General features: G+C 43.2%; 1 protein-coding gene across 3 annotated transcripts in view; it reads right to left on the bottom strand.

Annotated features, from left to right (window-relative positions):
• Positions 1-24,943, bottom strand: part of LOC126985066 (inhibitory POU protein-like) — a 194,037-nt gene extending 169,094 nt beyond the window's left edge. For all 3 annotated transcript variants that reach the window (XM_050839411.1, XM_050839410.1, XM_050839409.1), the window contains exon 1: positions 22,743-24,943. In XM_050839411.1, coding sequence (XP_050695368.1) covers positions 22,743-22,889 — 147 coding nt within the window. In that variant the 5' untranslated portion in view covers positions 22,890-24,943. The remainder of the gene's footprint in view (positions 1-22,742) is intronic.
• Between the last annotated feature and the right edge of the window lie 1,736 nt (positions 24,944-26,679).

Consider the following 26,679-nt stretch of genomic DNA (forward strand, 5'->3'; position numbering starts at 1 on the left):
GTCCTTCGCCTCCTCATCCCTAATATCCTCCCATTTGTCTTCCCCTTCTTCCCCTTCTTTCCTTCCCTTTGTCTTCTTTTGCTTGCCCGTTCCTCCTTTTTATTCTTTTCTTTATTTTCAGTATTATATTATGTATCTATTCATTTATCTATTGGTTTATCTGTTTATTTGTTAGTATATATATTTTTTGTTACTTTTGTGTGTGTGTGTGTGTGTGTGTGTGTGTGTGTGTGTGTGTGCGTCTCTCTCTCTCTCTCTCTCTCTCTCTCTCTCTCTCTCTCTCTCTCTCTCTCTCTCTCTCTCTCTCTCTCTCTCTCTCTCTCTCTCTCTCTCTCTCTCTCTCTCACCCCTTAACAATTACCACGTTATCGGATGTCGCTGCGGAAGGAGGGTTAAGGGGTGGTAATCAGGGGAGTGGGGGGAGGGGGGAGGGGGTCAGCGAAGGGGGGCGAGGGGGGTGACACGTGAGGCTGAGGAGTCGCACGTGTCACCCCTCTGTCGCCCCCCCCCTCACTCTCTCCCCCCCTCTCTCTCCCCCTCTCTCTATCGGTTAGCTCATAGTACTCTCTCCCAACACCTGCCTCGCCTATGCTGTCTATCGCTACCGTTGCTATAGAAAGGAAAACGTTACAGTGAGAGAGTGAGTGTGTGTATAAGGGAGAAATACTATAGAGAGAGAGAGAGTGTGTGTGTGTGTGTGTGTGTGTGTGTGTGTGTGTGAGGAAGAGTAAGGGGGAGTGTAAAGAGAGAGAGAGGGACAGGAGTGGTGAATTGAAGTGTTGTTAATAATGTAGGGAAGAAAAACAAAGTAGATGAAAAGTAAGGCAATTAAGATTTGTATAAGTAAGAGAAGGAAGGAGAGGAGGAAGAACAGGAGCCAGAATCAAGAACGAAAGGAAGAAAAGAAGAATGGAAGGATGGAGGGAAGGCTGACATATAGTACGTAGAAAAAGAAGAAGAAAGAGGAGAAGGAGAAGAATGGAAATAAAGTAAGAAGGAAAGTAGGTAGCAAAAGAAGAAGAAAGAGGAGAAGGAAGAGAAGGATGGAAATTAAGTCAATGAAGAGAAAAAGGTTGAGAAGGAAAATGACCCCCTCCTCCCCCTCCTCCTCCTCCCCCCCCCCCAAAAAAAAAAAAAAAGACTAAGGGAAAAATGACAGCGGAAAGGAGAGTAAGGAAGGCGGAAGGAAGAACTAAAGAAGGAAGAACGAACGAAGGAAGAACGGAAGAAACGAAGAAAGAATTAACGAACGAACGGAAGGAAGAACGAAAGAAGGAAGAACGAACGAAGGAAGAACGGAAGAAACGAAGAAAGAATTAACGAACGAACGGAAGGAAGAACGAACGAAGGAAGAACGGAAGAAACGAACAAAGAATTAACGAACGAACGGAAGGAAGAACGAACGAAGGAAGAGCGAACGAAAAAAAATAACAGCGGAAAGGACAGTAAAAGAAGGCGAAAGGAAGAGGAATAAGACAGGAGAAAAGGACAGAAAGGAAAGCGGAAGAACAGACAAACAACAACAACAACAACAACATAACCAGACGACTGAAAGCGGCTGACGATATTACGAGGCGGAAGAAGAAGAAGAGGAGGAGGAAGGGGGGTTGGCGCGTGGCCATAATGGCGTTATTGTTGGTGAACCATTACAACAATTACACCACAACGCAGACACTGTTGCACACATCGCCGCGATCGATCCCCCCCGCAAACACACACACACACACACACACACACACACACACACACACAGACACAGACACGCACGCTAACTCATACACAGACAAGCTTACATAGACATACACGTACACAAACACATACATACATACATACATACATAGATACATACGTTCATACATACGTACAGTCTCCTCCCGAAATTGACTTTTCTTTTGGACATTCTTCTAAACTTTTTAAAACTCATACACAGACAAGCATACATAGAAATACGTACACAAACACATACAGACACACATACATAGATATATACATTCATACATACATTCTCCTCTCGAAATTGACATCTCTTTTGCCCGCTCTTCTAAACTTTTTTTTTTTATAGGGGCAGTGTTTAGAGAGCTTTTTTTCTCATTATTATTTTTTTTTGCCCTTGAGCTGCTTCCTTTAGTGTAAAAAATATACTCGCATACATACACACACACACACACACACACACACACACACACACACACACACACAGACACACACACAGGATAGCTACTCAGGACCCCTCCACCTCCTTTAGGATTGAAGGATACCCGAGTGACGTCCTACCCTTATCTGACCCAAAGTAATCAATTGTATTTTTTTTTGCCCTTTCCTCATTTTCTTCTTTGTTTTTTTTTTCTGTATTGTATTATTTATGTGGTCATTTATTTATTAGTTTGTCTGTATTTGCTAGTTTATATATGTTGTTTTGTATGTGTGTGTGCGTGTGTGCGTGCGTCTCTCTCTCTCTCTCTCTCTCTCTCTCTCTCTCTCTCTCTCTCTCTCTCACGCACCTGGATGTCTTACCGATTATCAAATATCCATACACACACACACACACACACACACACACACACACACACACACACACACACACACACACACACACACACACACACAAACACACACCTGATGTCCCGTGATAATCAGAATTACCGGTCACTTGTTACCTAATGGCTGGGAGGGAGGGAGGGAGAGAGAGGGAGAGAGGGAGAGAGGGATTTGAATGGAGGTGATATAAGAAAGGGTATGTTTGTTTGTGTTTGAGTGTGTGTGTTTGTATGTGTCTATGTGTGCGGGTCTTAATGGAAATAGATGGATGAATGGATGGCTAGGTAGACAAGTAACAGGTATGAAATAAATAGCAAATAAAATGGAAGCAAATAAGGTAGAGATAAACAAATACAAATAAATACGGATCTTCAGAGAGAGTTAGAATCCATAGCAAAGGATGTAACGTAGTGATATTAGGCTTCAAGAGGATAGGAAATGATTGGTTCACAAATACGTGTTCCAGACGAGTATGACACACGTATCAGTCATGTGGGTAGTGCAGATACGATTCAGACTCCAGGGGTCGTATTACTAAAGATTTCGGCGTCCAAGTTCACATATTTGACAAGGCTTTCGTAGGTGTTTGGGGCATTTTCAGGGATAGTTTTATGGCCCTGGTGGTAGTTTGACCCTTCCTCTGTACCGTGAACCTAAAGGAACACTCATTAAAACTCGATTGATCCTCTCTTTGACCTTTAGAAATAGGTAATGTGAGAAGCGAACGTGTCTTGTAAAACCAACCTAGCCTTTCCTTCTTTCTGACGTAGCGTATCTTCGTGTGTGTGTGTGTGTGTGTGTGTGTGTGTGTTCGGTGTCGGCTATTTCAGTATCCGAGTTTCAATGATATTTTTGGTATTTCCTGACGGTGGACTTGTTGCATCGCGTGGAAATAAATTCACGAATCAGGCTCGGGAAAATAAATGCTTCGGCTCACTGGTCAGCGGCAAATAACAGTGTTTTTTTGGGGGGGGTGGGGGGTGGGGGGGGGGGGGTAGGAGTTTGATAAATTATTTTGAGTCCAACTTTTGTTATGAGCCCCGCCGGATCCGTCATTTTATTTCGCGGGAATGAGAGATATCAGTGTGTGTCTGGGTGGGTGCGCGGTGAACAATGTGATATCAATATGACGGTGAGGACGCGAATTGATATACCAAATAGCTATGGTGGATACGGTAGTTTTACAGCATATAGTTATTAGTATGGTATATGTAGAGAGTGAATGAAGGGATAAGAGAAGAGAGGAGATGAGGATAGCGAGTTGGTTAAGAGAGAGAAGAGGAGAGGAGAGGATATAGAGAGAGTGAAGGAAGAGATAAGAGAGGAGTAGAGAGGAGATGAAGATAGAGAGTGGATGAAGAGAGAGGATAGGAGAGGAGATGAGATGTAGTGAATGAAGAGAGAATAGAAGGAAAGAGAGGAGAGGAGATAAAGATGAGGAGTGAATAAAGAGAAAGGAGAACAGAGGAAATATAGATAAAGTAAATGAAGAGAGAAGGGAAAAGAAGAGAAGATAAGAGATAGTGAATGAAAGAAAAGAGGAGATGAAAATAGAAGTGAATGAAGAGAGGAGAGGAGAGGAGAGAAGAGGAGAGGAGAAAAAGGAAAACATGTAAGGAAAGACGGAAAAAAGTTGAATAAGCAAATAAGAAAACAGTGCACAAGAGAAGGGTATGATTACAGTAGAAGCATTTACTTAAACAACAACAACAAAAAAAAAAAAAACCTCAAACTTAAAAAAAAAAAAAAAGCTAACACAAGTCTCCTACACCAGACACAAAACTAACGTCGTACCAAGAATGAACTCCCAGGGCACGCCGCTACTGACGAAGGGAGGAGGAGTCGTGACAGGGGAAGGGGGGGGGGGGGGAGTTCCTGGGTAAAAAAAAAAGTTGTGTCTCTTGTAAATTTAGTTCTGCAGGTTATTCAAGTCTACGGCGATACTTTTTTTTTTACCTTCAGTGTGTGTGTGTGTGTGTGTGTGTGTGTGTGTGTGTGTGTGTGTGATTCTATTTCCAGCGTAGATTCGGAGAGAGAGAGAGAGAGAGAGAGAGGTGCATGGGAATAAAGGGGAAAGACACACACACACACACACACACACACACACACACACACACACACACACACACGAAGCACAATACACACACACTCAATTTGCACACATACACACACTGCGGGGCAAACAAACAAACAAACAGACGCTCACAGATAACACACACACACACACACACACACACACACACATACACACACACACACACGCAGAAATAAAACACGAAAGGTCAATAAATAAGCATATATACATACATACATACATACATACATACATACACTCCTTTGCTACACACGGGGAGAGTTCGTCCGTTCGTTCGTTCGCTCACTTCCCGTCCCGCCCCGACACACACACACACACACACACACACACACACACACACACACACATGGAGAAACAAAAAAATGACATAAAAACAAGCAAAACAAAGCTGCTCGGCGGTGGTGTTCACTGTTTACTTTCTCCACTTGTTTTAGCGAATGAAAAAGGTAAACCCTCAAAATAAATATAAGTAAAAAAACAAGAACAGAGAGAAAGCTAACGAGGATATAAAAGTACAGGCTATAAAAATACAAACACATAACGCTGAAATAAAAGAAGGGAGGGTGTTTTTTTTGTGTTTGTTCCTTTGTTAGTGTTTTTCTTTTCTGTTTTATTTCTTGTGCTGTGAATTTTAATGTATAGAATGAAAAAGGGAAAAAAATAACAATGATGATAATAATTGTACAGTGTAAAATGATGGTGAAGGAATGATGTTTTTTTTTGTGTGTGTTCCTTTGTGTGTGTTTTATTTCTTTATTTCTCTCTTCTTCTGGTGTAAATTTTAATGCATAGAATGAAATGGAAAATAACAATGATGATAATAATGATTCAGTGTAAAATGATAGCTGTGTTAGATGCGTTTATATACGGAGGAAGTGAAAGAACTTTTTTTTTTGTCTTTTTGGTTAGTTTTCCTGTTTTTCTTTCTGCTGTTGTGAATTTCAATGTCTTCTATCTCTTTTTTTTATTCCTTTCTTCCCTTCTTTCCTCCCTTCCTTCCTTCCTTCCCTCTCTTCCTTCATTTTTTCCTTCAGTTTATATAATGAAAAATAGTTCAGTGGTGTCCTTCAATCCTTCTCCTCCTCCGTCACTCGTTTCCAAATACACGCACACACGTAAAAAAAGGGAAGATCAAGAGAGGAAAGAAAAAGAAGAAAGGAGGGAAAGAAGGAAGGAAAGAAGGAAGGAGAGAAGAAAGAAAGAGAGAAAGACTGGAAAGAAGAAAGAGAAAGAAAGTAAAAGAAGTAGAGAGAGAGAAAAAAAAACCAGTCAGAGAATTATCGTGAAAGACAGTGAGAGAGAGAGAGAGAGAGAGAGAGAGAGAGAGACAAAAATGAGGCTGAGCAAACTATCATTAGCGGCGAGGGAAATTTTTTCAAACTTAAATATAAAGTTAGTGATGATGTGTAAACGCCGACTTGTATCTTTTATTACGGCGCTGTTTTTTTTTTCCTATCGTGTTTTTTTTAAAGTTTTCGGATAGACAAGGCTTTTCTGTGTGTGTGTGTGTGTGTGTGTGTGTGTGTGTGTGTGTGTGTGTGTGTGTGCGTGGATAATGAAATACGGGAAAATGAAAGACAGAAAAGAAGGAAAAAAGACAGAGGAAAATAAATAGAATAGGAAATTAAAAGAAAGAAATGAAAGATAAATTAAGAAAGGATAAAGTTGATAGTTGATTTAATAGAGTAATTCAGGATAATGAGGAAGACAAGCAAGCTCAGGTAAGTTATGCAAAGTTTGGATGAAGACAAAAACAGGTAAAGTGGGTTAATTAAGACAAAAAGAGATGGACAGGTAAGGTAGACGAAGCTTCGAACATGAGGAGTCTTTACGTAGGAAAAGAAAAAAAAATCATACAAGTTGAATGATAAGATAACATTAGAGAATTAGGAGATTGCAGGTGGGGATAAATATAGATTCGCAAGACAATGTTGAGTTTGCAGAAAAGTAAAAACAGGTAAGAATGATAATGTGTGATGTAAGAGTGAATCTATTTTCTTCCATAAGACAAAGAGGTGGACAGGTAAATGCTGATCAAAGTAGAAGAAGGATATTATGGTAGGAAAAGAAAGAATTGAAAGACCAGTCGAGTTAGTAGAAAGGTGAGGACAGGTGAGATTGATCAGCGTGTCATCAAGTAAAGTAAAATCTAATATCTTCCAAACGTCAAAGAGGTGGACAAGTAAAATATGACAAGGATAGGAAAAGAGATTCGTAAAGCAATATTGAATCAAGAGGGAAGTTAAGATTGATTAGCGTGTCATCAAGGAAAGAAAGAAAATAAAATCTAATGTCTTCCAAACGTCAAAGAGGTGGACAAATAAGGTATGACCAGGATAGGAAAAAAGATTCGTAAAACAATATTGAATCAAGAGGAACGTGAGGGCGGTTAAGATTGATTAACGTGTCATCAAGTAAAGTAAAATCTAATATCTTCCAAAAGTAAAGAGATGAACAAGTAAAGTATGACCAAGATAGGAAAAAAGATACGTAAAGCAATACTGAATCAAGAGGAACGTAAGGATAGGTAAGATTGATTAGTGTGTGATAGAAGTGAGTAAATTTGATCACTTCTAAAACTCATGTTCACACTGGCGAGTTTTTGATGAGTGGATATTTCTCTTCACTCTGGGCCTCCAACCTCCCCCCCTCCCTCTTCTTTCACGCTTCTCTCTTCCCTCAATCCTTCACTCCTTACTTCCCTCCTATTCGTTCACTCTCCTTTCCTTCCCTCCATTCATCCTCCCCTCCTGTTCTTTTGCGTTTTTCTCCCTTTTATCAACATTTCTTAACTTTTCTTTCATTCTGTTTTTACTCTTGCCTCCCCTCATTCATTCCCTCCCTTCCTCTTTCCCTCCATTCCTGTACATCCCCAACTTGCCTCACCCATCTTCCCCTTTCCCTTTCCTTCCCCTCGTCTCCCTTCCCGTATACCACATTTCTTTCTCTCCCTACCATTATTCTCCTCCCTGCACCCCTCCTCCTCACCCCTAACCCCTTCCCTTAACTCTATCCATCTCTTACGTACTACTTTCTCTCCCTTTCTCTTTTATTTTTTCCCTCATTCCCACCCGCTCTTCCTCCCTTCCTCCCTCCATCCCTCTGTTCCTCCTCCTCTCCTCCTCTCCTCACTCCTCACCCTTAACCCTATCCACCTCTAACCTCTAAATACTACTTTCCTTTCTCTTCTTTTCTCTAATTTTTTCCCTCACCTCCTTTCCTCCCTTCCTCCCTCCATCCCTCTATTCCTCCTCCCCTCCCCCTCCCCCCTCACCCCTACCCTATCCACCTCTAACATACAAATTTCCTTTCTCTACTTTTCTCTAATTTTTTCCCCTCACCTCCTTTCCTCCCTCTATCCCCCCCCTCCCTCCCTCCCTCCCTTCCACCATCACGGCAAATATTGAACAGAAAACAGAAGTACCTTTGTCTCACTTTTTTTTATTTCCCCGGAATCTTATTATTTCCGCGCCGTTAATTAATTCAGAATAAAAAGAGAGTGTATATAATTTGCACCTGGCGCGCCCCGGCTAATGCCTCGGCCCGTTAATGTGAAATGCATAATGCAGCCAAAAGTCGTTTGCTCGTCAACTGATTTTATGGATTTTTGCTACTCTTTTTTCCGGCCGAGGCTTGTGAGGCTTGTCTCTCGATGACTCCACCTGTAATTAGCCAGGTGATAATGAACTGCAAATAAGATAACCCCCCCCCCCCCACACACACACCTTTCCTACCTGTCCTATACGTGTCCCCTTCCCGTCCCTCTCGTCTCCTCTCTCCTCTCTCCTGCCTCATCCTACTTCTCCCTCCCACTCCCACTGTCCTCCCCACCCACCGCCGCCGCCGCCGCCGCCACCTCCCCATAAGCTATCAAATTCAATCCGCATACTCCCCCTCCTCCCCCTCCCACTCCCTCCCCCTCTCCCATCCTTGTACCCTTTCTCTCCCCATCCCCTCTCTCTCCCTGTCATCTCCCCTCCCGCTTACTGCTACCTATTCCTCCCCTTATCTCTTCCCCTTTCCCCCCATTCCTCTTCTCCCTCCTCTCACCATCTTTCTCTTTGCCCTAATTCTGTCTTCTTTCCCCATTTTCTCTTTCCCTCTCTTCCCTGTTCCTACTCTTTTCCCTTTTCTCTCCCTATTCCTCTCTTCTCTTCTTCACACTCCCTCCTAATTCCTGCTCCCCATTTCTCCCTTTACCTCCCCACTCCCACTCCTTCTTTCCTCCCTATTCCTCCTCTTCATCCACATTCCTTCTCCCTCCATCTTTCCTCCCCTCCTACCCCTTCTTCCACTTCATCCCTACCATCCATTTGTCTCCTCTCAACCCCCCTATTTCTCCCCCTTTTTCCCCTCCCTCTCCCCCTCTCTTTCTCCCTCCTTCCCCTCTGTTTGTTTATTTGTTGTTATTGTTGTTGTTGTTGTTGTTGTTGTTGTTGTTGTTGTTTCGGGAGTGTAATTATTTTCTTCACTTCTATTTTTTCGTCATTACTTTTTTGTTGTTTTGTTTTGTCTTGTTATTTTATTACTCTTTTTGTTTTGTTTTTACTTGATTATTTCTGTTATTTTCGTCGAGTCGGTGGTAATGGCGCCTCTATTAGTGCTGATGGCTGGGGTGATTATGTCCTATTGTTGCTGTTGTTGTTGTTGTTGTCGTTGTTGTTTTTGTTGTTGTTGTTGTTGTTGTTGCTGCAGAAAGGGAAGGAGGTGGGAAGTGGACTAAATATGTATTTTTTTTTTTTTTTTTTTGTGTGTGTGTGTGTGTGTGTGTTTGTTTGTGTGTGTGTGTCCCTGCTTCTTTCTGCCTCTTATAAGACGAGAGAGAGAGAGAGAGAGGGAGAGAGAGAGAGAGAGAGAGAGAGAGAGAGAGAGAGAGAGAATATGAACGACAAGAAGACAAATTGGCGCAGGTAATAATGGATAATAACAGGTAATTACCGTAGAGTTCTTTTCACCTGATTGTCTAGCGGTGGAGTGTGTTCGTTCGTTCGTGTGTGTGTCGCAACGGGTGAGGAGGAGGAGGAGGAGAATTTTGTTTTTATTTTATTATCTTCTTTTTATTTTACTTCTTTATATTCTGAAGTATAAGTAAAAATCAGTTTTAGTTTGTCTTTTCTCGTTTTTATTTTTTTTTAACTTTTTGCATCTTGTTCTTGTTATTTTGTTTATATACCTATTGTTGTTTTTTTACTCGTTTATAGACAAGTTTTATTTTTTTTAAGTGATGAAGTTTAGTGAAAATTATTAGTTGTTTTATATTTTTTTTCTTCTGCTTTTTCTTCTTGCTTCTCCGGTTTTATTTTTAGTTCTTGTTCTTTAGATTTTTATTATTGTTTTTTTAAGGTGAATTTTATCAGTAACATCATTTTTTAATTTTTTTTTTTACTTTTTGTCGTTGCAGTTCTTGTTGTTTTTGTTCTTGTTCTTCTTGTTTTTTTTGTTCTTTAGTTTTTTTTTTACTTGTTTATAGACTGTTAACGTGAATATTATCAGTAGTAGGCCTATTCTTCTTCTTTTTTTCTTTTTTGTCGTTGTTGCTCTTGTTGTTCTTGTTCTTGTTCTCGTTCGTTTTCTTGTTCTTTAGTGTTTTATTATTGTTTTTTTATCAGGAGTAGGCCTATTATCATTCTTTTTTTTTATTTTTTGTCGTTGCTGTTCTTGTTGTTCTTGTTCTTGTTCTTCTTGTTCGTTTTCTTGTTCTTTAGTGTTTTATTATTGTTTTTTTATCAGGAGTAGGCCTATTATCATTCTTCTTTTTTTATTTTTTGTCGTTGCTGTTCTTGTTGTTCTTGTTCTTGTTCTTCTCGTTCGTTTTCTTGTTCTTTAGTTTTTTATTATTGTTTTTTCATCAGTAGTAGGCCTATTATCATTCTTCTCATTTTCTTTTTGTCGTTGCTGTTCTTGTTGTTCTTGTTCTTGTTCTTCTCGTTCGTTTTCTTGTTCTTTCTATACCTACTCATTTTTACTATTATTTCTTGTTCCTCTTATTCATTATCTTCTTCTTGTTCCTCCTAATTATTCTTCATTAATATTCTTACTGTTCCCTTATTATTGTGTGTTATTCCTGTTCCTATTGTTCTTGTTCTTTCTCTTGTTCCTCTTATCCTTAGTAGTAGAAGTAAGAGTAAAAGTAGTAGTAGTAGTAGTAGTAGTAGTAGTAGTAGTAGTAGTAGTAGTAGTAGTAGTCAAATTATTATCATTACTATTATTACTATTATTGAATTATCATCGCTGTCACGGGATATTTTTTTTCTCCGTCACAAAGCTTTCACTCACATTTTTTTTCCCTGGCTCATTAACGGCTAGCCTTTCTGCTCCCCTCCCCAACCCCTCCCCTCTCCCCCTTCCCCTTCCTTCCGCACCCGACCCCTTCCTCCCCAACCCTTGCTGCCTCCTCTCCCTTCCCCTTCCTTCCCCACCCCACCCCCTTCCTCCCCTACCCTTTCTGCCTCGTCTCTCTCCTTCTCCCTTCCTTCCACACCCCAACACACACACCCCACCCTACCCTTTCTGCCTCCCCTCTCCCTATGCCTTCCCCCACCCCCTCTCCTCTGTGCCCCCCTTCCCCCTCTCCTCCTCCCTGCCCCCCTTCACATACCTGTCTCACCATCTCCCCCCTTCACACCTGTCCTCCCCTCTCTCCTTCCCCATTGCCTCCCCTTGTCCTCTCCCCTTTACTACCACCCCCTGCCCCCCCAGCTCACCCACCTGTCCCTCCCTCCCCCCTCCCCCCTTCCCCCCCTTAACACACCTGTCCCCGTGCTTTCATCGGCGCCTAATTAACACGACAATCGTCATTCCCACACGGACACGGTCAAATTACGCCGCCCCCCCTCGCCCCCCCCCCTCGCCCCCCCCCCTCCCCCCTCCCCCCTCCGGACAGCCGCCGCGCCCCGCTTTGTGACAGCTTAATTTACTGCCGCCGCTTTGACCTGATGATGGGCGCTAATGATGGTGATGATGATGATGATGATGATGGTGGTGGTGAGGATGATTTGCCGGATGAAGAACACGGTTTCCTCTTTCTTTTTTTTTTAATTTGATGACGTGGTAGAGATGATCATGTTAGGAAAGATGATGATGATGATGATGATGATATATAGATAGTAATAATGATAATGATGAACGCGGTGTTTTGTTTTACCTGTGATGATGCGGGTGATGATAATGATAGCGGGGATGATGATGGGGTTAATACCATTGGTGATGATGGTGATGATGATAATGAGAATGACTGATTTGATGAACGCGTTGCCTTGACGGTGATGATGCGGGCAATGGCGTCGGTGATAGCGGCAATGGTGTCTGTGATAATGGTGATGATGATGGTGATGATGATGAAAAGTAGAGTTGGAAAGTTTCGTTTAGTCGGCGCAACATCTAGGTTGGTATTTTAAGACACTTTCGGTTCTCACATCAGCTATTTCTAAAGGTCAAACAGGGGGTCAGTCTGGTTCTAATGAGTGTTTCTTCAGGTTCATGGTATAGAAGAAGACTCACACTACCACCAGGGTCATAAAACTACCCTTAGAAATGCCCACAGCTCCTACGAAAGCCTTGTCAAATATGTGTTCTTGGGCCGCGATTTGTCTTGTAATACGACCCGTATGGTCATATGCCGGAGAGAGACAGAAGGGGAAGGAATTATAGGAGAAGGGAACAGACCCCAGGAGACGGGACACAACCCCCGATTAATACCTGGTACCCATTCACTGCTGGGTGGACAGGGGCGTAGGGTATCAGAAAAGCCGCCCAAATTTTTCCACTCCGCCTGGGAATCGAACCCGGGCTCTCTCGATTGTGAGCCGAGTGTGCTAACCACTGCACCACGAAGCCCCCTGATGATGATGATGGTTTGTCGGCCGAACGTTCCGCCCCGACCATGATGACGCGGGTAATGGTGGCGGTGATGGCGGCAATCAGAGCAGCGGTGATGGCGGCGGTAATGGTGATGAGGAGAGACAATGGCTGCAATGACGCGCCGGTAATTACGGTGATGAGTGTAATGGCGGTGCCGGCGGGAGGGACTGGAGCGATATCAATAGTAATGGTGACGGTAATAATAATCATAACAGTAATGATAAATTGATAAGAATAATAATTTAGATTACTGTACTAATGACGAAACGGCACCATGTAATGTGATGTTATATATTTGTAACTTTTTTTTTTTTTTTTTTTTTTTGCGTCTACGCCCGTCATGGCGCAGGCAAGTGTTTATAGTGGCGCCATCTTCTCTAATAATTATATGAATATCTAAATTACTGCTACTATTGTTTTTTTTTATAATCATTATTGTATTTTTTATTATCATTATTAATTTTGATAATACTTCAAAACTTTCCTATGAATATTATTAATAAATGCTATGACTATTATTTTTGTCGCCGTAATTGTTGCTTATTTGTATGATTTTTTTTGTGTTGTTGCCGTTCAGTACACATATTTTTATTATCACCAGCGCCGCTGTGACTTTTCGGTGGCGCTCAGTTGTATTATCCTCAGAGGGGGAGGCGCTGCGGTGGCAAGGCGGTGGTGGCGGCGGGGGTAACGGTGGTGGTGCTGGTGGTGGCGGCGGCGGCGGCGACGGAGGGGTTAATGGTGGTGGTGATGGTGGCTGCGGCGGCGGGGATAATGGTGGTGGTGGTGGTGGCAGCGGCGGTTAGGGTGCTGGCCCAGGAGGCTGAGCAACACACGAACACACGAAGGATCAATAAGACAGGTGAAGGATGAGGAATCGGTAATTACATTCGCAGGTAGACGCACGCCTCAACAGGTGCAAATATACTTGTAAATTTGATTCGGGTTCATTTACATTTCTGGGGAAGACTTTCTGCGGCGGCCTCCTGCTTGGGTATGGTTGCCGCTGTTGCTCATTAACGGAATAGTCTTATTTTGTTCTTATTTTATCGGTAATGACAAGTATGGTTTTAATTTTGATTCTTATTAGTGAGTGAGGCTTACTGCTGCTTATTGTTATGTGTGTTATATTGTTATGTGTGTTATATTGTTATGTGTGTTCTCTTTTTGGCCACGCTACTCTATTTAGGAGCAGTAAGTAGCGGGCTTTTTTTTTCATTATTGTTTTCTTCTTCTTTTTTACGCCCTTGCACTGTCTCCTCTGCTGTAAAAAAAAATATATATAGTCTTTCCCTTACTCGCTAATTTGTCTTTTTTTCTGTTGCGTTTCCTGTTACTTTTCTGTTCCTTTTTTGTTGATTGTGTTCTTCTTGTTCTAACTCATCTTTCTTCTGTTGCTTCTATTGTTATTTTTCTGTTACTTTTTTGTTAATCGCGTTCTACTTCTTCAAACTTACCTTTCTTCTGTTGCTTCTATTGTTATTTTTCTGTTACTTTTTTGTTGATTGTGTTCTATTTGTTCTAACTCATCTTTCTTCTGTTGCGGCTGTTACTACTTTTCTGTTACTTTTTTGTCTGTTAATCTTGTTCTAGTTCCAGGCGGCCATGATTAAAAACAATGAAGATATGAGTGATGCGATATGTTTGGATTTTGCATATAATCGTCGTTCTCTCCCTTTTATTTGAAGTTCATCTCGCTGGAATATATATTTTTTGTAGGGTGTCTTGCCTTAATCTTAAACGTCATTACTATCTTGTTCTTCAGCGTCCTTTTCTTCTGCTTGGGGTCTTTATTTCCTTCCCCATATTTGTATTTGATTTTCCAATTTTGTTTTTCCTTCTTAGATGATCAGTAACGACCCACGACAGCGGTGAAGGTGTGGTAAGGTAAACAGTAATGACGACCTTGCCTATCTTTCTTATCTTGCTTATCTTGCTTAGTTTGCTTGCTTAATTGATTGTTATTCTTATTATTGCGAGCTTATGACATCCCGACCAAACCGGCTGGGAAGTATAAAGGTGTTGAAAGGTAAACGGTAGTGATGACCTTGCTTATCTTGCTTGCTATACTTACTACTGCGTGCCTATAATCCCCCGACTAAACCAGCTGGAAAGTATAAAAGGAGAAATTAAGAATGTTTGTTATATATTGTTTTTCCATTACGCGCTAATTCATCTCCTTTTCTGTTGCGTCTATTGTTCCTTTTCTGCTACTTTATCGTTTATCTTCCTTATCTTGTTCTGCTGCGTCCGCTTCTTATCTTCCAACGTTTATTAAGGTGCTCGGAAAGTGATTGTTTATGTGTGATGTTTCCGCTTCTCTTTCTCTCTCTCTTGTTGTTTTGTTCACGGCGCTCGGCCATAAATATTATTACTCCACTCAGTGATTTATGGAGTTCAGATTCTTGTTGTGGTTGTTATTGTTTTGTTATCGCGTAGACTACAAAGTTCCGGTCAGTAAATGATCTAATGTAGTGTTAATCTGTTTTTTTTTTTTCATTTCTTCGATTTTTTGTTTTTTGGAGTTTATCACTAATTGCGTTATATATATTTTCTTTCTTTCCTTTATCGTCTACGTAACTTAATATAGTGTTAATCTGTTTGTTTTTTTCATTTCTTCGCTTTATTGTTTTTTGGAGTTTATCACTAATTGCGTTATATATATTTTCTTTCTTTTCTTTATCGTCTACGTAACTTAATAGTGTTAACCTGTTTGTTTTTCATTACTTCGCTGTATCGTTTTTTGGAGTTTATCACTAATTGCGTTATATATATTTTCTTTCTTTCCTTTATCGTCTACGTAACTTAATATAGTGTTAATCTGTTTGTTTTTCATTACTTCGCTTTATCGTTTTCGGACGTTATCACTAATTGCAGTATATATATTTTCCTTATTTCCTATATCGTCTAGTTACAGTCGGGATATATTTTCTTTTCTCTTCTCATTTATATGTGTTCGGAATTTTCCTTGTGAGTTGCATTTTGCGTTGAAGGTTGAAGTAATACAGGATATGTTTTCTTTCCTTTCATTCATCTGTTGTCGGGATATTTTCTTTTTCTTTTGTGGTTTGCATTGGGGCGTTGAAGGTTGAAGGAGCATAGGAGTCAAGGATGCGAATGTGTATGACTGTCGTTCCGTCCCGCGCCGAAAGGTATAGTTGAGTGAATTACGTTACCCAGTTGTCTCGGGGTGAAACGCGGTGAAATGTGGTCCAGTTGGCTGAAGTAACGAAACAGAAAGGACGGAGAAAAAATAAACCAGATTGAAAAATAAGAAAAAGTGAAAAAACAAAGATATACGGCATCCTTACTAGCGCTGACTGAAAAAGAACAACAATAAAAATCAATAAAAAACAAAAATAAAATACATCGTCGTTAATAGAAATGCGCCTGGCAACCAAAAAATTCCTACAACAACAACAATAACAACAACAACAACAACAACAACAACAACAAGATTAAATTCAATAAAAACAACAACGCACTCTCACACACACACAAAAAAAAAGATAGAAAAAAAAACATTAAAACTAACCACTATTCTTTCCTTCCTTCTTTTTCTCTTAATGGCGCTGGTATATATATTTAAAACACGGTAATGCATCTTCTTCCCTTCCTTTTTTTTTTTTTGTGTGTGTGTGTGCATGCGTGCGTCTCGTTGTGATTCATTTATTTAGCGGAGTGAGTGAGAGTGGTGACCTTACAGAGCGGGCGAGGTTGAGCATTCGGCCGCGAGAGGGAGCCAGAGGGAGAGGAGATGGGGAGAGAGAGAGAGTAGAGAATTATGACGTTTGGGAGTACATATATATAGTTTTCGGAGAGAGAGGGGGGACGGAGATCATTGTTACCAGAACGGCATGTGTTTGTCTACCTCTGTTCTGACTTTGCCACGCGCGTACACGACTCAACGATCTGCAGCGAGAGGGAGAGGGAGAGAGAGAGAGAGGAGTCGCTCGGGGGTGTAATGTAGTTATTAGAGAGAGGATGAGATGATCGTCACGAGAACCGAGTATGTGTTTGCATCGCTGCGCTCTGTATTGACATTAATGAGACTAAGAGAAGAGATGCTGGTTGAAAGACCCATCCGTACCTTTATGTCAATGTCCAGTGCTTTGGGAGTACGTCAGTTTATATTTCGATGTGTGTGTGTGTGTGTGTGTGTGTGTGTGTGTGTGTGTGTGTGTGTGTGTGTGTGTGTGTGTGTGTGTGTGTTTATAAATCTACACGTTCTGGGTATATATAGTCCGCAAAACCAACTACATTTTCCGTCGCTGTATGAGTTGAATATGCAGTAGAGAGCGTTGGAAGAGAAAATTAAGTAATATCGCTTGAGGGGAACTACTTGCGCGGGAGGAGATGAAAGTTAGAAAAGTTATCCATAAAAAGAGCGGTCCGTAAGAAGAGGAAACGGCAAGAAAAAACGGCTTAGAAGAGTATGGAAAACGGAGCGTAAGATCGGCTTGGCTAGAAGGGTCCTCCGTGTCTGAGTCCTTGTCCTTGTTGCTGTGTCCTTCCTCCTCCTCCTCCTCCTCCTCCTCCTCAAATCACTCACCCGTCCCTCCCTCCCTTCCTTCCTCGTATCTATTCTTCCTCTCCCAGCATCCTTCCTCCCCCTCCCTACCATGGCCGTATATCCTTTCTCTCTCCCCTCTCTCCTCTGTCCTCTGTCCTCCCCTCTCCTCGGCACTCTTCCCGCCCTTGTCACTCTCCCCGCTGCCTCCCTTCCTCCCCGCCCCTGCTGTATATTCCCGTCTCCCCATCCCCTCCCCCTTCCTCTTCCTCCCCGCTCTTAGTTATCTGTTCCCCGCTGAGCCATCCCTCCCCGCTCCTGTTGTTTGTTCTTATCTCCCCGTTTCTCCCCGCTCCTTTCTTATCTCTCTTTATCTCTCCTTAGTCTTACTCCTTTCCTTTGTGTGCTTTCAACTAGTTATTTTTATCTTTTTTTTATCTTTATTCTTCATTCCTTCCGCCCTTTTCTAAGTTCTTCCCCATATCTTTTTTTTTTTTTTTATCTCCCCGACTGACCCAGACATTCTTCCTTCCCTCCCTTCGCCTTCTCCCAGCTCTTTTTTCCTCCCTTTTCCGCCTTTTTTACATCAATGCCTATTCGTCTATTCTTCCATCTTCCTATTCTCCCTTTCCTCACTGTATTTCCCTTTGCTTCTTCTGTCTTTTCCTCCCCGCTCTTCTCTCCCTCTTTCGCTACCTCTCACAGCCCCTCGTCCTCCCTGCCTTCACCCTCTGCACCCCCTCTCCCCTCTCTCCCCCTACTCTTTCACCCCTTCCGCATGCTCTCCCTCTCTTCCTTCCTGTCCCTTCCTGTCTCGACTGTTGCATTCCTCCCCCTTCTCCCCTGTCGCCCTTCCCTTCCCTCCCCTTCCACACTACCGTTATCGCTTCCGCCCCTGATTTTGCTTCTATCTTTCTCTCCCTTTCCTCCCCAAATGATAACCTCCCCCTTCCTTTCATCCCCTTCCCTCCCCGCTGTGCACTTGTCACTCCCGCCAGTAACTCCCCTCTCACTCCCTCCTCTTCCCCATTCCCATTTGTCTACTCCATACCCCTGCCGCTGCCTACCCTTACTCCCCTTCCCACTCCCCACTGCACTCATTTCTGTGGTCCGTAACTCCCTAATCGCTCGCTCCTACCCCTCATCACCCCCCCTTCCCTCACGCCCCTTTTCCTGTCTCCTGTCCCTCCCAAATCGCGTATGTCCACCCCTCACCCCTGCCGCTGCCTTCCCTCCCCTTCCTCCCCTTCCAGCCACCTCGAACATTTACTTACGCCCTTGTTTCTGCCTATGTCCCTTCCTACTGCTGTCTTTTAGTATCAACTTGCCTCCCCTAATGCTGTCGCTCTCTCCCCTTCCTTTGCTAGCCTTCTCCGGTACCCTCCGCTTCTCTCTTTTCCTCTCCGTCCGTCTCCGTTCCTTCTCCGTCGTTCTCCGCCTCTCTGCGTGCCTCTCCGTCCCTTTTCATCCCTTTTCATCCATCTCCACTTCTTTTTCCTCCCTTCTTCATCCCTCCCCACCCATCTCCGTCACTCTCCGTCATTCTCCGCCTCTCTGCGTGCCTCTCCGTCCCACTCCATCCTTTTTCATATATCTCCACTCATTTTTCCACCCTTTTCCGCCCTTTTCCATCCCTCTCCACCCATTTTCCATCCATCTCCGTCACTCTCCGTCCCTCTCCGTCCTCTCCGCCTCCGCCTATGAATAATTTTGCCGGCCGTTAAGCAGTGTGAGGTGAGCGCCGCGAGTCTTTGAGCGCCGCGGTGAGTTACGGTGTGTGCTTTGAGGATCAGGGTGAGGCGTGGAGGCGGCGGCGGCGGCGGCGGTGTTGGTGTCCTGGCCGGGTTATGTTGATTATCATTATTTATATTTTTGTTTTGTTGTTCTGCTGTTTGTTGTTGTTTCCTTCTTGTCCGATTTTCGTTCCGCTGTTGTTCCGTGATATGATTTTTAGATATTATTATTTTTTTATTAGTGGGATGATTATTGTTATTGTTATTGTTTTTTTTTGTTGCGTTGTTTTCCGTGGTGGTATTTTTTTTTTTAGGGGGTGTTATGGGATGTAGCTACGCGATCTACTTTTTTTTTTTTTTGCTCCGGGATAATGACTGATATTTTTTTTTGGTTCTTTCTTGTTTCTTTCTTGTTTCTGTCTTGTTTCTGTCTTGTTTCTGTTTTGTTTCTTTCTTTGTTTCTTTCTTGTTTCTTTCTTGTTTGTTTCTTGTTTCTTTCTTGTTTATTTCTTGTATTTTTCTCCCGGTTGATAATTAATATTTTTTTTCTTACTCCTTTGTCTTGTTCCGTTGTTGTTCTTTTTTGTTGTTCCGTGATAATAATGATTTTTAGATAGTTTTAATACTGGGCCGATTATTATTATTATTATTATTATTATTATTATTGTTATTATTACTCTCGTTTTTGTTCTTCCGTTGTTTCCCGTTTTTGGCGTTTTTAGGGAAAGTTTTGTTTGCGGTTTATACAACATGATCTATTATTTTTACTTTGTTTCGCTCTGATTATTATTATTATTATTATTATTATTATTATTATTATTATTATTATTATTATTATTTTGGGGGTCTATTGTTTTCCGTGATATTATTTTTCGTTCAGATTTTCTTTGGGGTCTACATGTACGTGATTTTTTTTTGTTTGGTTATTTTTTTGTTTTATTTTTGTGTAATTTTTGTTTCCCATAGTTTTTCTTTGCATATAGATTTTCTTTTTTGGGGTGTGTGTGATTATTTATAGTACACACGATCTATATATTTCTTTGTTTTGCTGTTTTGTACTTTAATGTGTTGTATCATTGTTGTCGTTTTTCTTTTCTATAGATTTCGTGTCGTAAATTTTCTCGCTTCTTTTTCTTCGTCCTGTGATATTTATTAGCATCTGCAGGTTTGCCGTCTCAACACACGATTTTTATTTTTATTTTTATTTTTGGGGTGTGTTGTGTTATATAATTTCTGTATGTGCTGCACCGCTGTTGTTGTTGTTGTTGTTGTTGTCGTCATTTTTACAGCTATTCTCCTATCTCAAATATTCCTCCGTTTTATATCATCGTTTTTTGCATTGATTGATTTTGTCTTGTTTTTTTTTTCTTGTTTGCTTTATTGGCTGCGTTGTATTATATTTGTCTTCTTCAGCCCTATTTTCGTATCTCAAGCTGTCTTCATTTTCATCATTGTTTTTAGCACTGATGAATTTTGTCTTTTTCTTTTATGGCTGCGTTGTACTATTTTTCTTCCTCATCCCCGCCATCTTTTACGCTAGATTTATTTTTTCGATGTTTGGTGTTCTTGTTTCGGAGGAGGGAGTCTTCGGGGTCTTTTCTTAATCTTTTCATTCGTTCATTCTTTTAATTTCCTTCCACCTATTCTCCGCTTCCTCACTTTATTTGGTATTGTTTTTATTATTTTCTTGGTGATGTGATAAGGGAAGGCTTCTCACCCAATGTCAATGCCGCTGAGAAATTTTTATTATTATCATTTACGAACAGAAGAAAATATAAATCAGGAAAAGCGGGGATAACTCAACAGGATAAAAAATAGAAAGCGCAAGAAAAAAATATATAAAGAAGGAGAAGGAGGAGGAGAAGGAGGAGGAGGAGGAGGAGAAGAAGAGTAGAGGAAGATGAGAAAGTCTTAAAAGTGACTTATATAGATTTTTTTGTCATAGTATTTGCGTTTTTTCTAATAGTATTTTGTCATGGTATTTTTTTCATTGTATTTTTGTGTCATAGAGTTTTTTTGTGCCGTAGAATTTGCGTTTATATGTCATAGTATTTTTGTGTCCTAATATTTGCGTTTTTGTGTTATTGTATTTTTTTGTGTCATAGAATCTGCGTTTTTGAGTCATAGTATTTGCGTTTTTGTGTCACTGTATATTTTTGTGTCATAGAATCTGTGTTTTTGAGTCATAGTATTTTTGGTGTCATAGTATTTGCGTTTTTTTGATAGGTTGCTTGAATATTTCTTAACACAAATTTCAGCGATACAGATTAGCGGCAATTAGCTATTAAATCCATTATGAACAAGTGCGCGTTTCATAGAAGGGTAATGTTGCAGTTTTCTTTTGTTCATTTATACGCGCACAAATTACATTTTGAAGAGCCTATGGACCGTACTAAAAACATTTCACTCCCATACACACATTTGACAAGGCATTCATCGGAGTTTTGAGCATTTCCAGGTAGGGGGGAAGTAGTTTTTTGAGCGTGGTGGTGGTAGTTTGACCATTCTTCTATACCGTGAACCTAAAAAACCCCATTCACTAGAGCTATAATTTTGACAACGCATTCATCGGAGTTTTGAGCATTTCCAGGTAGGGGTGGGTTAGTTTTATGAGCATGGTGGTAGTCTGACCATTCTTCCATACCGTGAACCTAAGAAAACACATACATTAGAGTCTGTTCGATCTCCATAATTTTGACAAGGCAATAATAGGAGTTTTGAGCATTTCCAGGTAGGGGGGAAGTAGTTTTATGAGCGTGGTGGTAGTTTGACCCTTCTTCTATACCGTGAACCTAAAAAAAATACATTCATTAAGTCCGTTCGATCTCCATAATTTTGACAAGGCATTCATCGGAGTTTTGAGCATTTCCAGGTAGGGGTGGGTTAGTTTTATGAGCGTGGTGGTAGTTTGACCATTCCTCTATACCATGAACCTAAGAAAACACATACATCAGAGTCCGTTTGATCTCCATTTCGCTCTTTTTGGAAATAGCTGATGTGGGAGGCAGTAACGTCGGAGTATACCAGGCTTTCTTTCTTGCTTATGAGTAACATGCGGAGGAGAGAGGACACACAGGACGACAAACAAAGATGGAAACACGAGAATGAGGAGGCGAAGAAGCGATGATGTATTCGATAAACATGCGAATCAGCCCGACTTTATGATATTGCTATTAAAGAATCTGTATTAAGAATCGAAGTGGACTGAGTGAGGTGTTAAATTGTCTTTCATCAGCCGTTTCACCTCCATTGTCACCACTGTTACCACCACTGTTACCGCCACCATCACCAGAAACGTCACCTCTCTATTACTCCTGCCAAATCCATGCACCATTTTCCTCTCCTCTTTCCCCTCTCCTGCTCCTCCAACCCCTGCTGTTCCTTCTCTTCCACCCCGTCCTCGCCCAGCCTCGAGCGCTCGGAACAACAGCGTGAGGGGGAAATAATTAGTATCGCATCTTGAGTGTGTGTGTGGCAGCAGGGAAGGGGGAACACGGAGGCACGGGGCGGGGCGGGGCGGGCGGGGCTGTCAACAAGGGCGTCGGGGGCGTTGTGATGTTTCCAAGAGAAGCTTTCCGACTTTCCGCCCCCTGATCCGCCCCGACTTACGCCCCCCGCCCGCCCCCGCTGATCCTTAATTTATGCCCGATACTTCGCTTACCTCTCGTGTGATATTAAGGCTGGCGGCCCTCGAGAATAGTAAAGCAGCCTATTGTCTACCGCCTATCTGTCGCGAAGCTGTGTACAAAGACGCCGGGGAAAAAAAAAAATACTTGAGTCCTCGGCAAGAGTCGCGGCACATGTGGAGGGTCAACACTACGCTTAGAGGCGGAGGAGGATGACAAGCAGGATAAGGAGAAGGAGGAGGAGAAGGAGGACGAGGATGAGGAGGATGGATGACAGAGTGTAGCGCTGCGGACAACACAACACAGGGCAGCATAATGAAGGGAGAAAATGTCTGGTGACTAATCAAGGTAGGTGAGGCAGGGCACACAGGTGTACTCACGGAGACAGGCGCGTTGTTCATACACCGCCGCATCGGGTCCGGTGAGCGGTAGGTGGGGCTGTAGCGGCCGGTGAACGCCGCCGGCCCGTTGCTGGAGATGGGCGCCCCTAGAGGCTTGGAGGAGATCATCTTGTCGGGGGAGTACATGCTGCGGGGCCTCGGCGGCGCCTCTGCTGGGGGAGGATCGGCGGCAGCGACCTGCGGGACGGGAGGGTGGCGGCGGCGCGGCGGGCGTGGGGCTGGCCGGGCGGCGACGGGCGGGGCGGACTAGGCTGCCGGGCTGCTCATACACGACGGAGTGCTTTGTATTTCCTGCTGCTGCTGCCACGACTCGCTCACACGGCGGCGGCGGCGGCGGAGGGCTCGGTCACGGGGGCGAGATTCACGGGGAGTGTGGCGGCGGCGGCGGCGGCGGTTCACGGCACTCAGGAGCACGACATGTTACTGTTACTCTCCCTCAGGCAGCGGCAGCGGCGTCTCTCTATTTTCTACCCGACGGCAATTCCCGGAAGCGGCAGGAGGTACGCGTCAACCACTCTGGCTATTAACTTCATGTCTCGGCTGCCACTTTGATCCGCAATTTTCCGGGAAAGAAATCCTCTCGATCTCCTTTACCTGAGGCGGGTCGGGCTGTCCCTGGCGCGGGGCTCAGCCAGCGACTGAGACGTGCGGGGGCTCAGCGCCTCTCAGATCCCCTTACTGTCAGATTAGTTTTTCTCCCGACCAAGACACGGCGCGGGCGGCGGGGCTGAAGGAGGCAGGGCTTGCGGCGCTTTAGAAGGGACTGCCTGCTGCTGGTGGCGGCCCTGCAGGCGGCGACGGAGGGCGGGATGCTGGGGGCGGGCGGCGGCGGGGGCGGCTGGGCGTACACTTGCTCCTCGGTCTGGCACTGGCGGGCACAACATGGCAGACACTCGCCGCGCCTCACACCACCGGCATTTTGTTGGCGACTTTCCTGCCGAAGTTTATGTCGCTGCTTCCCGACGCGTGTCTCGGCGGCCGCGGGCTGCTGTCCTGCTGACGAGTGGCTGCCGATCGCTGCTCTATTCACGACGGAATGTTTAAGTGACAAAAAAAGTGACTAAGATAAGCGCGTAAATCTTTGTCGCATCGGACGCACCAGGAGGGCCCGCGCTGTTCACTGGCTCAGGAGCGACTCGCCGTCCACTGTGCACCGTGTGTCGGCAACCACCACTTGCGCTCCACTCACTTCCACGTTTGCAAGGAAAATGAAGCTAACGCACCAATGTTTATTGTATTTGTCTATCTATCAGACCACCTGTACCGGCCATTGGGCGTGACGTCACCTCGGCGGTTGCCAGATTGCCTGTTTTTGCCCTATGTCTCCTGCAGGAGCCACCGCGAGGGCTTTTGGCGGCGGTGCCCTTCGGAACTCTCGCCTTCGTCAGTGCCCGTCCCAATGGGCACCTCACGAGGGCATCGTTACTCTCAATAAAAGTGAATAAAAAAGAACTCTTCAGCGGCGAGTGGACATTCTTTTTCCAGCCTCCCTCGTGACGTCACAGGTATGGATTTCACCGGCGCGTGCGCTCTTCACTCGCTGCCGAGCCCCCGCCGGGAGCTGCTCACTCTGCCGCGCGGGCCATGGCCGGCCTGCCGCCGCCCCTCGCCTGCTCGGCCCTGCCTCCACGCCCTCCGCTGACCCTCGCTGAGCCCGCAGCCCTGGTGCCGCCACGGCGTGGCGCAAGGCGTCGCTAAGGCCCCACGCTGCCCCGCCGCAGCGTGCCCCGCCACACACTTGCTGCCCCGCCGTCCCTGTAACACTCGGCGGCGGAGAGTGAACGCCGCAGATTTATTACTGAAAACTTCCTTTCCACGCCTCCGCCCCTACAGGTGGCTCGCTCACCACCTGGCCCAAAACAACCCCCCGTCCCCCCGCCGCCACGCTCAGCAAGCTCGATGCAAAAGACACAATTACCTCGATGATGCAGCGGCGTGTTACTTATTTATACAAGTTTACGGATATTTATGCAGCAAGGAGTTTCCCGTGCAGATGTTTTTTGGGCGGGAGTTTTTTTTCTGCGTCATCATTTTCTATCTGCTCGCAGCTCCTTTTCTTCGCTCGGGTTCTTCCTCCCCGCGGCGGTTCTTCCAGCGGATAACATTTCATCACTAATTTAATGACCATCTCTTTTCGGGCCGGAATAATTTTTCTTACATGTTTATTTTTTGCATTACGATTACCTGTCCGGGATTTTTCTCAACCTACTTATTACCTAGATGCATTAACGATGTGTGTGTGTGTGTGTGTGTGTGTGTGTGTGTGTGTGGCGTAGTAGGTGAACGGAAGCAAACTCGGCAGCCATGAATGTGGTTAGTGTGAGAACGAATGAAAGTTTCAGGGACGAGTTAGGGAGATTAATGGATGAGGGCGCAAGAAGTTGGCGGGTATAGATCCATCGGGCGCCTTATTTTCTTTTTAACAGCGTGCGTGGGTGCGTATGTGTGTGGGAGGGGGGGAGGGGGGGGTTGTATTTGTGTGTATATGTAAGTGTGTGTGTGTGTGTGTTATGCATGGCTGCCCACGCTCACAAAACACTTGCATCGCTTGACTGGTTGAGTGAAAGATTTATGGCTCAACTTTTCCGTGTTCTGCTTAATTGTTATCGACGCAGCGACCACCGATACCTACCTCTGTCTTCCGCCGCCTGGGTCTTGGTGTTCTGATAAGCCGGACATTGATTGCATGGAAGGACTCGGCATGTTTGTGAGTGTTCATTGCCCGGGTCGGTGGAGTATTTCCCTTCTCTGTACGGGTATGTGGAGCTCAGGTTATTAAAGGGCTATCACACTGGGCAAATTTTCCGTGGATCTTCGGTCAAACCACGATTTCCGCTGGCGTGGTTCTCATATTTCCGTGGTTTTCTGACGTGTCCAAGATCTTCCAAAGCTACGATAGATTTCACCGAAGGACGACGGTATTACTCACCATCATCATCAGCAGCGATAACAAGAAACAAATGAGAACCACGCTAGCGGAAATCGTGGTTTGACTGAAGATCCACGGAAAATTTGCTCAGTGTAATAGCCCCTTCAGGTTAGGTTAAGTGAAGTTCAGGAGTTTGTGGAGGTAGTTTTGAATGGGAATCACAATGAGAGTTTTTTTCCCGTGGTTAGTGTCCAAGCTACAGCCGAGCGTCTTGTCTCATACCAGTACATACCCGCAGAGAGATTGGGAATATGTGGACCGGTGAAGCGTGGCTGTAATGTGTCGTTTTAGTGATGTATTGTGGATTTTGTTTATTTATTATTGTTATTATTATTATTATTTTTGGTGCTGGTTGTTTGTATTTGTTTGTGTTCGTAATGGAGAGTGCCGGTGGTGGTAGTTGTAGTAAAATAAATGAATGTATAGTGTTATTATTATTATTATTATTATTATTATTATTATTATTATTATTATTATTATTATTATTCGTTTTGTTATTGGTTATAGTAGTAGTAGTAGTAGTAGCAGTAATAGGAAAAGCAGTATTATTATTTTTAGTATTATTATTATTTTCATGGCTGTTATCGTGTTAGTGTAACATTAGGGAACTTTTTCTTTGCCCGCACATGTATTACAAAGGGGAATGATAGATTAGGAATAAGAACTATTGACAAATTTCGTCTTCTTTTTCTTTTTCAATTTCTTCTTTTTCTTTTTCTTTTTCTTCTTTTTCATTTTTTTTTCATCTTCTTTTTTCGTTTTCTTCTTCTTCTTCTTCTTCTTCATGTTATTATTATTGTTTTCATTTTATTATTATTATTATTATTATTATTATTATTATTATTATTATTATTATTATTATTATTATTATTATTATTATTATTATTATTAGTAGTAGTAGTAGTAGTAGTAGTATCATTATTATTATTATTATTATTATTATTATTATTATTATTATTATTAGTTATATAATTATTTTTATTTCTA

Source organism: Eriocheir sinensis, chromosome 58 (assembly GCF_024679095.1).
Source record: "Eriocheir sinensis breed Jianghai 21 chromosome 58, ASM2467909v1, whole genome shotgun sequence".
NCBI classification, from domain to species: Eukaryota; Metazoa; Arthropoda; class Malacostraca; order Decapoda; family Varunidae; genus Eriocheir; species Eriocheir sinensis.